General features: G+C 41.5%; 1 protein-coding gene across 1 annotated transcript in view; it reads right to left on the reverse strand.

Moving 5' to 3' along the window:
- NFASC (neurofascin) overlaps positions 1-12,130 on the reverse strand; it is a 183,770-nt gene that overhangs the window by 101,782 nt on the left and 69,858 nt on the right. The window contains exons 11-12 of the mRNA XM_040423988.1: positions 10,336-10,458; positions 10,032-10,202 (exon numbers count right to left, since the gene is read on the reverse strand). Coding sequence (XP_040279922.1) covers positions 10,032-10,202; positions 10,336-10,458 — 294 coding nt within the window. The remainder of the gene's footprint in view (positions 1-10,031; positions 10,203-10,335; positions 10,459-12,130) is intronic.

Consider the following 12,130-nt stretch of genomic DNA (forward strand, 5'->3'; position numbering starts at 1 on the left):
ACGGACCATGTGGCTGCTGTGAAGCAAACAGCTATGGTTTACTATTTTTGTCTCAGAGAAAACATACGATAGTTTAAAAAAACAAGTGGAGAACAGAAGAAGAGTCACAGGGGTAGCTTTCCTATTTATGCACAGGAAAACACGTCAGTCAAGTCAAGCCTGATGGGGAGAAGTGAGCAACGAACCGGTCCATGACTCTGCTCCCCGTTCCTAGTTCAGGGAGCATGCAGCTCCTGATAGGTTCCCTTTAAAGGGGTAATACAGCACAATAAAAAAGCTTGAGCATAGCCTGCAAATGGTTAAAAAAATTGGGAAATTATACCTTACCGATTGCTGACATTGCTGTTCTGTGCTGCACTTCCTGCTCCAATTTTCAACATGGCAGGACATAGCTGGGCTTGGCGCTCAGCCAGTCAGTGGCTAAGGCAGGTCATTGCTGCAGCCAGTGATTGGTTAGGCAGCATTCACAGCCATTTCCTGCCATGTAGAAAAAAGAAGCCAGCAATGGAACGCAAGAGGGGTACTGTTGGACCTGCAGAGTCAGAGATCAGCTAGGTGAGTATAAACATATATTTTTTTTAAAACGTATAGAAGGAACGAGGGGGCACACACACCAGGGAAACACTAGATGGATGAATAATTTGATGTTTAATGTTTAATACTCTAAAAACAAACCCCTAAAATCACATAAAACGTACATCAAATAACTACAATAGCAGCCTATATAGCATGTACATATAACGCCACAGATATAATATTGACAACTGTGCAGCCGGTGTAGTGATGGGACACTACTATGGGTACAATATATTAGAGTTTGATGTGTAACAGTTCATCCGAACAGTGTCCCAAATCATACGGTGCTGCACAGAGTAATAATATAAGAAGTCCTGAAGATAGCCCCAACAGGTGTATCGGATGAGGCAATGAAAATGACTATATGTCAATGTCCGGTATTTGAAGATAAGTACAGAGATGCGTACGGGTAAAGCGCATAGGCACTGGCCTCCAGATTACTTACAGTGTCCAGCCGCTTCAGGTCTCCCGGTCTCACCCCTCCTTGCTGCCTAGCCGCAGCACGATTTCCCAGGTGGCCGAACACGGCCGTCTGTGGCGTCCCACGTGACCTGGTGCTCTGGGGTTCCGGGCAGACGCTTAGATGACGTCACTGCTTTGCGGCGGTAATTTTAAATCTGGATCTGGATCTCTTGCGCTTTCGATCTGAAGTATAGTTTCTTTGTCCTTTTTCTCCTTGAATCCACGCTCACTCTGTATGCCAGACGCGTTTCAGGGTCTTACGCCCCTTCCTCAGTGGCCACCGAGTGAGTGGATTCTCACTCCTTATATATGGTATTAGCCCACTCTCAATTGTGCTTTGTTCAGCTTGTTGCAATATGCGGGATGGATTTAATTACTGCTGCATTTCTACTAACAATTAAAATGTTACATTCAAGTTAAAAACATGATACATAATAAATATTACTCCCCTTTAGTAAATACAACATTAAAATATCTTAAAAATGTTCTTGATATAGGATTGCAGGGTTAGAACTCCATTATAAGGAAAATCGCATTGAAAACGCTTCAAAAACGCAACAGTGTGAATTGCGTCTTCATTGCGGTTTTTGTGTTTTTTGTGTTTTTATATTGTATAGAGTCAGGTGACCCTACCTAAAAGGATTGGACCAGGATGAAAAGATTTAAAAAGATATAAAAAGAGATATGAAAAGATTTAAAAAGATTTAAAAAGATTTAGAGTGATCTTCATCAGAAATCATATATTGCAAGGGTAATTCATGGTTGTATAGTTGTATATGTAGGGAGTCATCCGGTGGGGAGGTGAATCACAGTGTCAATAGCTGACCCTCCTGCGATATCTCATCCCCACTGGACAGCCCCCCCAAAGTATTTACAGGAACCCGAACACCTCCATCTCAGCATTGAGACCCCTCGGCATAATGGTGTCATACTCAAAAATTCTGCGGGATTCTTGTCGTGACATGTGAGCGATATGATTCCCTCCTCTCCACATTTTTTTAACCCTTTCTATGGCAGTGAATTTTAGGCCAGTTGGGTCACAATTGTGTTGAATTTTAAAATGTTTCGATAGGGAATGCGTTTCTAGACCTTTTTTAATATTCGCCACATGTTCGGCTACCCTCTTTTTGAGTGTCCTTTTGGTCCTGCCTATGTACTGTTTCCTACATCCACATTCCAATAGGTATATGACATCCGTGGAATCGCACGTAAGGCACTCTTGTATTTCTACACTGAAGGAGTTTATTGTAGATTTCACCCTAGTTGTTTTTTTGGGGAAACTAGTGATCTTACAATTCGTGCATCTACCACATTTAAAAAAGCCATTGGTTGTTAGCCAGTTTTTTCTTTGTTGTTGTTGACTATCCTTTTTAGCTTTAACGGTTGGGGCTATTTTACCTGCCAAATTGTTTGCCCTTGTGTACGTAATTTTTGGAACATCACTCAAAAGTGGGCCAATTAGTTTATCGTCTAACAGGTGTGCCCAATGTTTTCGAATGCTCCGTTCCATTATTCTGTATTGTGAGCTAAAAGGGAGAATGATTCTCAACGTTTCATCTAGCGGTTGTGGTGGGCCTATCTCAAAGAAGCCTTTTCGTTCCATCTTTTGCACTTTCTCCAGTGATTTATCAATTACTGGAGAAAGTGCAAAAGATGGAACGAAAAGGCTTCTTTGAGATAGGCCCACCACAACCGCTAGATGAAACGTTGAGAATCATTCTCCCTTTTAGCTCACAATACAGAATAATGGAACGGAGCATTCGAAAACATTGGGCACACCTGTTAGACGATAAACTAATTGGCCCACTTTTGAGTGATGAAACGTTGAGAATCATTCTCCCTTTTAGCTCACAATACAGAATAATGGAACGGAGCATTCGAAAACATTGGGCACACCTGTTAGACGATAAACTAATTGGCCCACTTTTGAGTGATGTTCCAAAAATTACGTACACAAGGGCAAACAATTTGGCAGGTAAAATAGCCCCAACCGTTAAAGCTAAAAAGGATAGTCAACAACAACAAAGAAAAAACTGGCTAACAACCAATGGCTTTTTTAAATGTGGTAGATGCACGAATTGTAAGATCACTAGTTTCCCCAAAAAAACAACTAGGGTGAAATCTACAATAAACTCCTTCAGTGTAGAAATACAAGAGTGCCTTACGTGCGATTCCACGGATGTCATATACCTATTGGAATGTGGATGTAGGAAACAGTACATAGGCAGGACCAAAAGGACACTCAAAAAGAGGGTAGCCGAACATGTGGCGAATATTAAAAAAGGTCTAGAAACGCATTCCCTATCGAAACATTTTAAAATTCAACACAATTGTGACCCAACTGGCCTAAAATTCACTGCCATAGAAAGGGTTAAAAAAATGTGGAGAGGAGGGAATCATATCGCTCACATGTCACGACAAGAATCCCGCAGAATTTTTGAGTATGACACCATTATGCCGAGGGGTCTCAATGCTGAGATGGAGGTGTTCGGGTTCCTGTAAATACTTTGGGGGGGGCTGTCCAGTGGGGATGAGATATCGCAGGAGGGTCAGCTATTGACACTGTGATTCACCTCCCCACCGGATGACTCCCTACATATACAACTATACAACCATGAATTACCCTTGCAATATATGATTTCTGATGAAGATCACTCTAAATCTTTTTAAATCTTTTCATATCTCTTTTTATATCTTTTTATATCTTTTTAAATCTTTTCATCCTGGTCCAATCCTTTTAGGTAGGGTCACCTGACTCTATACAATATAAAAACACAAAAAACACAAAAACCGCAATGAAGACGCAATTCACACTGTTGCGTTTTTGAAGCGTTTTCAATGCGATTTTCCTTATAATGGAGTTCTAACCCTGCAATCCTATATCAAGAACATTTTTAAGATATTTTAATGTTGTATTTACTAAAGGGGAGTAATATTTATTATGTATCATGTTTTTAACTTGAATGTAACATTTTAATTGTTAGTAGAAATGCAGCAGTAATTAAATCCATCCCGCATATTGCAACAAGCTGAACAAAGCACAATTGAGGGTGGGCTAATACCATATATAAGGAGTGAGAATCCACTCACTCGGTGGCCACTGAGGAAGGGGCGTAAGACCCTGAAACGCGTCTGGCATACAGAGTGAGCGTGGATTCAAGGAGAAAAAGGACAAAGAAACTATACTTCAGATCGAAAGCGCAAGAGATCCAGATCCAGATTTAAAATTACCGCCGCAAAGCAGTGACGTCATCTAAGCGTCTGCCCGGAACCCCAGAGCACCAGGTCACGTGGGACGCCACAGACGGCCGTGTTCGGCCACCTGGGAAATCGTGCTGCGGCTAGGCAGCAAGGAGGGGTGAGACCGGGAGACCTGAAGCGGCTGGACACTGTAAGTAATCTGGAGGCCAGTGCCTATGCGCTTTACCCGTACGCATCTCTGTACTTATCTTCAAATACCGGACATTGACATATAGTCATTTTCATTGCCTCATCCGATACACCTGTTGGGGCTATCTTCAGGACTTCTTATATTATTACTCTGTGCAGCACCGTATGATTTGGGACACTGTTCGGATGAACTGTTACACATCAAACTCTAATATATTGTACCCATAGTAGTGTCCCATCACTACACCGGCTGCACAGTTGTCAATATTATATCTGTGGCGTTATATGTACATGCTATATAGGCTGCTATTGTAGTTATTTGATGTACGTTTTATGTGATTTTAGGGGTTTGTTTTTAGAGTATTAAACATTAAACATCAAATTATTCATCCATCTAGTGTTTCCCTGGTGTGTGTGCCCCCTCGTTCCTTCTATACGTTTTGCATTCTTTGTGGTCCTGAGGGTAGGACTAGAGGGTGAGCACCTATCCATACGTGATAGGGGTGAGCCGCTGTATCCCAATTTAATATATTTTTTTTACCCATTTGCAAGCCATGCTCAAGTTTTTTATTTTGCAGGAATACCCCATTAAGCTATTTAGTCATTTTAAAACAGAACTGAATCATTATTCTTCACTAAAACTCCATATGTGCTCTTACCATGTTTTTCATTGACATGCAGTTTAAACTCAGTTTAGTTCCGTTGAAACTACACTGCGTGCAGAATTATTAGGCAAATGAGTATTTTGACCACATCATCCTCTTTATGCATGTTGTCTTACTCCAAGCTGTATAGGATCGAAAGCCTACTACCAATTAAGCATATTAGGTGATGTGCATCTCTGTAATGAGAAGGGGTGTGGTCTAATGACATCAACACCCTATATTAGGTGTGCATAATTATTAGGCAACTTCCTTTCCTTTGGCAAAATGGGTCAAAAGAAGGACTTGACAGGCTCAGAAAATTTTAAAATAGTGAGATATCTTGCAGAGGGATGCAGCACTCTTAAAATTGCAAAGCTTCTGAAGCGTGATCATCGAACAATCAAGCGTTTCATTCAAAATAGTCAACAGGGTCGCAAGAAGCGTGTGGAAAAACCAAGGCGCAAAATAACTGCCCATGAACTGAGAAAAGTCAAGCGTGCAGCTGCCAAGATGCCACTTGCCACCAGTTTGGCCATATTTAAGAGCTGCAACATCACTGGAGTGCCCAAAAGCACAAGGTGTGCAATACTCAGAGACATGGCCAAGGTAAGAAAGGCTGAAAGACGACCACCACTGAACAAGACACACGAGCTAAAACGTCAAGACTGGGCCAAGAAATATCTCAAGACTGATTTTTCTAAGGTTTTATGGACTGATGAAATGAGAGTGAGTCTTGATGGGCCAGATGGATGGGCCCGTGGCTGGATTGGTAAAGGGCAGAGAGCTCCAGTCCGACTCAGACGCCAGCAAGGTGGAGGTGGAGTACTTATTTGGGCTGGTATCATCAAAGATGAGCTTGCGGGGCCTTTTCGGGTTGAGGATGGAGTCAAGCTCAACTCCCAGTCCTACTGCCAGTTTCTGGAAGACACCTTCTTCAAGCAGTGGTACAGGAAGAAGTCTGCATCCTTCAAGAAAAACATGATTTTCATGCAGGACAATGCTCCATCACACGCGTCCAAGTACTCCACACCGTGGCTGGCAAGAAAGGGTATAAAAGAAGAAAAACTAATGACATGGCCTCCTTGTTCACCTGATCTGAACCCCATTGAGAACCTGTGGTCCATCATCAAATGTGAGATTTACAAGGAGGGAAAACAGTACACCTCTCTGAACAGTGTCTGGGAGGCTGTGGTTGCTGCTGCACGCAATGTTGATGGTGAACAGATCAAAACACTGACAGAATCCATGGATGGCAGGCTTTTGAGTGTCCTTGCAAAGAAAGGTGGCTATATTGGTCACTGATTTGTTTTTGTTTTGTTTTTGAATGTCAGAAATGTATATTTGTGAATGTTGAGATGTTATATTGGTTTCACTGGTAAAAATAAATAATTGAAATGGGTATATATTTGTTTTTTGTTAAGTTGCCTAATAATTATGCACAGTAATAGTCACCTGCACACACAGATATCCCCCTAAAATAGCTAAAACTAAAAACAAACTAAAAACTACTTCCAAAAATATTCAGCTTTGATATTAATGAGTTTTTTGGGTTCATTGAGAACATGATTGTTGTTCAATAATAAAATTAATTCTCAAAAATACAACTTGCCTAATAATTCTGCACTCCCTGTATTCATTACCTGTATAAGTTCCAGTGGTCCTATTTCCCTTGACAAATGTTCTTAAAGGGGTTGTCTGGTCTTTACTAAGTGATGGCCTATCACAGGATAGGCCATCACTAACTGATAGGGGGAGTCCAAAAATTTGCACCTTCACTGATCAGCTGTTTCAGTGTAGTTCTGTCGAGGGAAGTTGGAGCCGCAGCTACTGTACACAGAACCATTAAACATGTAGATGTCCACTCCAAGGTTAAGGCAACACCTGAAGCTACACCCGAACAGCTGACCCACAAAAGTGCTGAGTGTTGGTGTCCTGGGAATAGGCCATCACTATCCAGACAACCCCTTTGATAGCATGCTTTTGTTAGGAATATCATTATCTGTGCAAGCACTGGTTAGCATCACAATGTGCACGCATCATGATTGTGGTACATATTTCAAAGCAAGCCATATTCTAGATTTACTGCATGTAGGTCTACGCTGGCTAAAATTGTGTTGACTGTATAAAGAACCTGCTGCCTAAAATTGCAATGCTCAATTTGCAAAGGCCAAAAGGCAAAGGTGCAAAGCTAGCTTTGGTTACAAACGCACAAAAAGCAACAGCAAGACAGGGAAGAAACAAGGAAAAGACACCGGATAAGTCAAGTGCATGCTGCCAATAGTAAAACAATGGGATATATCTAAAGGGTAAAAATAAAAAATTCCCGGTAATCTATAATACATATAGTGATTGTGGTCTATACAATCCAGAAATATTCTGTTGACTAGTTACAGAATTGTAATTACTACTCTTAAAAAAGTTCACATTTTGCTATTATTATTATTCTTCTGCACTCCAAAGTTTAGTTTTTTTATTAAATCCACTTCTTAGAGGCAAGCATACTTTTCTGTTTCAGTGTCTTTACAAAGACTACTTGTGGTAATATGGTGCAATTCAGCCGGTGCTGGGCAATCTGAACATGCTTTTATAAATTGATAAAAAGATGCACGTGTGCTTCAAATGGCTTCCAGTTCATATTACTGAGCATGAAAGGGTCAAGTTCTTCATTTTTAGGACTTGTTATAAATATAGTGAGAGTGGTTAGCTAGTAGGTGAGGTAGGAGGGAGGTCTGGAGACCCCAAGGACTCACCATGGTACATAATAGTGAGGTTCACTGTGGAATGTACTGCAGAGTCATTACGGGAATTCTCTGTAATAAACAAGATAGGGTGAGAGCCCCAGGGCAATATACATCGGAGCAGTCAATAAGACAAGAGAATCCGTTGTGGAGGGTGAAGATGAAGAAGACCACTCAAAATGCAAATGTTGGGAATGAGGTGGGACACAAAAGTGCTGGAAGCATGCAGCTCAGGAAGACGTACTCAACACTGATGGGATGCAAAATGGAGAAAGTACATAAAGAAATAGCAGTTAAAATGTAAAGATGAAACATTCATGTAAGGGCTCAGGCACACGACGGTATGTATTTTGCGGTCCGCAAAAAACGGATCCACAAAAAATACGGATGACGTCCGTGTGCATTCCGTATTTTGCGGAACGGAAAAGCTGTCCCCTAATAGAACAGTCCTATCCTTGTCTGTAATGCGGACAATAATAGGACATGTTCTATTTTTTTTGCGGAACGGAAATACGGACATACCGAAACGGAATGCACATGGAGTACCTTCCGTTTTTTTTTGCGGACCCATTGAAATAAATGGCTCCGCATACCGTCCGCAAAAAAAATAGAACGGACATGGAAAAAAAATACGTTTGTGTGCATGAGCCCTTAAGATGATTTCTAAAACCAGCAGATTGTCAACTGCGAAAGAATAAATTTGCTAGATTCTGAACATATTATGCTTCCGCTTAAAGTAACAAGTGGGCATCACTAGGCAAAGATGTGTCACCAGGCTGGATATAGCGAGGGTAGGAAGAGACAACTTTTTTCCTTAGTGTCAGCCTCCTAGTGCCAACTGCCTATACTAATGATTTCCTGAGTCTGCCAGTGAAAATCACCAGAAGGTTTCTACACCAACAATGAAGGGGGCTGTAAGATCAGTGAGTCTATGGAAATCTTTGCCATGGGAGGTGGTGACGGTGAACTCAGTAAAAGAGTTCAAAAGAGGCCTGGATGTCTCTCTATAGTGTAAACATATCACAGGTTATAGTTTTTGGATGACTGGAGAAGGGTCATTTGTTCCAGAGATTGCTAGATATTCAGTCAGGATGGATATGTTCCCCAAGATGAAGAAAGCTGGTTCTACCTCATGGGGCCTTCCTCTGGATGAAAACTGATGGACCATGGACTGAACTGGATGGGCTTATGTATCTTTCAGCCTTAGAAACTGTTATGGTTCTGATCTACAACTTCATAGAAAGCCCATAGGTGCCTAATTTAGCACTGATAGCCTGGAAGTGATGTTTGTATGGTGTGATAATTCCCTCCAATACAAAGCTCAAGGGTATCATAACTTGTCAATCAATAAATGATGTTGTTATGGGCCAGAAGTCAAGACCTCGAGACTCGCAGGGGGCTTCTATCTGAGAAATCTAAGAAGTGCACGCAGGCACAAGCCATGTTCATCCATATACTGTGCAGAGAAACAGAATGACCTAATCACAAATGAGTAACGGTGTGTGTTAATAAAGAGAAACAGACAATGAATGAAGGGTAACTGTGAGCGGGGTTATTGTGGTGGGTACAGTAAAAATGACATCACAATAATAGAAAAGCATACAGTGATAGCAACATCAAGCAAATGCAAGACAAGTCCAAACAAATTGCATCAGGAGGCATAAAGGAACTGCGGGCGCCATAGCCATGTGTTACAGCAATTCAAGCAAACGTCAGGCTGGGCAGAAGAAGCAGCAGGCAATTATTCTGCAGATTCGCTCTTCCTGTAGTGTTACTATCACAAACCTATGTAAAGCCAATTACGGTACAGTCTGACTTTCCTTCAATCACTAGTGGATTAGAGATCCTACACTGAATAAAGAATTATTTTACAAATTTTCTTACAGACCACTTCATATGGTGCTCAGGAAGTTACCGTTTTGTTCTGTATTCGCTTTGTATTTGTACCATATGTAAAGAGAAAACTGAACATTTTTTTGTGTTGTTTCTCTAAAAGTGCTATTCATATGGTACACGTATGGAGGTTTCTCACAGATTGATTTGTCAGTCCTCTTTATTTTAACCTTCTCAGTACATATTACAGTTGTACAGAGACAACTCATAGGGCTGCAATAAGTGTACTTTAACAATGTAAAACCCTATGATGGTGTTATCGCAAGCTATATGGACAGTGAAAGCGGCAATATAGGAAATGTCCTACAATGAATGTGGGCCCACTTACTGGTCACGACTTTGAGAGTGTAGGCGTTCTTCTGCTGGATGGTGTGTGTGAAATGGGAGCGAGCGTTGCAGCTGTAATCTGTCTGTGCGTCTTCACGCAGGACATTAGAGAAGTATAGATCCCCATTCAAACCCTGAGACACTCGTCTATTCTGTGCAATCGGCTCCATTGCTGCAAGAAGAACAAATAGGGGAAAGGGACAATCTCTTATGTGAAAGAATAGTTATTCAAATGTATAAACTATATATAGTGAGATAATATATTCTATGCAGATCACACTAGCACGGCATTATCTCTCACTTACAGCTGCTCATCCAGAATATGACTGGAGGGGGAAGACTGGGTGGGGGGTTGCACTGAAGAATGAGGGAAGCGCCCTCATTTATGACAACCGGGTCCAGGTTTTCCTTTGGCCACAGCGGAGATCCTGTACAATTAAAATGCAAATTGAGAAAAACTGCATAGCATTTCCAGGATCTCTGACATACAATGCAATATTACAGAATTAAAATAAATTAAGATGAGGATTTCTTAGCACTTCCTGGCAGCACATCACTTATTGATAACTATCTAACAAGGAAAATTCTTTGGAATGAGGGTGGGTTCTGCACCTAAAATCTACACCAAATGACAGTACAATACAACTGGATGGGGTTTGGAAAATGCTGTGGATTTTAAAAACCGCTGCCTCTCAATTATATTGTGGATTTTTGGGGTGAAATCTGTGGAATCTCAGCGAGACCCTCTCTGATCCAGAAGCAGCAGGAGGTATAAAGTAATATTACTGTCCTCACATCTTTAGATAAGGACTTGTCTATACAGATTAAAACTCAGGGGACTATTGTTTCTCCTCGAAGAGACACAGTGGTGCATGAAGACTTATCATTCAGGCAATGGTCTGTGGTAAAAGTATGCAAATTAACTCCTAACCCAACCAAAGCAGAGACTGGTAGGGCAAGAACCTGGTTTCTCTGGTTTTGATGGTAGGGGCTAATTTGGATACTTTTTCCCATGGAGAAATGCCAGAAAAATAATTCTCCATACACCGCAGTGTCTCTTCAAGGAGAAACCGTACCCCACTCCCCCGAGCTGCATCTAAGGCATCTCATCCAGCCAACTTGTACCCTGCTCTGTACTAATGAAAGACAAGAACCCCAAAACACTGTCTACAGATTGTCTCTGATTTGGCTGGTATGAGCTAATTTGAACATATTATAATAGACAAGATAAGCCACAAAGATGACATTAGATGCTTCAATGTCTTCAGTGCACATTACATAGATGTCGACAGATCAAACTATTTTAATTAACATCTTAACAAAAAGATAAGTGCATCAATAGGATGAGCAATCCCATAGATTTTAATGGGTATGCACAATGCCAGCTTCACTAATATAGGGAAATACTGTATCTGAATGACTCTTGTCATAGTAGAACCTCCCTTCTAGGCACTGATGGGAACCATAGACCCCTGCCAATATCTTCTCTCCGTGACCAGACCTGCAAAGGGAAGCATACTTAGGCTATATTCACACGAGCGGTATTTGTCCAGCTGATTCTCTGCATATTTCCAGATTGCGGACGAATCTCTGCCAGTCTCCATTATAGTTAATGGGGCCACATGGCAATCATGTAGCTTCCGGCAATGCCGGATGCAGAGAGATCCAGCAGGCTGTTCCCGAACACTAGTGTGAAAGTAGCCTAAACTGCTACCCCCCACTAGGTTCTGGCTTGTTTCCTCCCACGCTGCTGCTGCAGCAGTCGGCTACCCGCATTTCAACATTCAGTTTGACGGCGGCTGCAGCCAATCATTGGCCGCAGCAGTGACGCAACCTCCCCATTGTGTCACGTGATCCATTGACATGAAGCATAGGGCGTCATCTGCCCAAAAAGCTCTTAAGAACATGAACAGACTTTCTCGCCAGTGTCCAGTGTTAAAAATACACATTTTATTCCAAACTTAGTACAGAAACCAGAGCCACTGTGAGGTTTACATGTTTCGACAGCTGGTTTAATCATAATGTTACCATTAAGACCAGGTGTCGAAACGCATAAACCTCACAGTGGCTCCGGTTTCTGTACTTTTAAAGCTTGGAATA

This window comes from Bufo bufo, chromosome 3 (genome assembly GCF_905171765.1).
Source record: "Bufo bufo chromosome 3, aBufBuf1.1, whole genome shotgun sequence".
Taxonomy (NCBI): domain Eukaryota; kingdom Metazoa; phylum Chordata; class Amphibia; order Anura; family Bufonidae; genus Bufo; species Bufo bufo.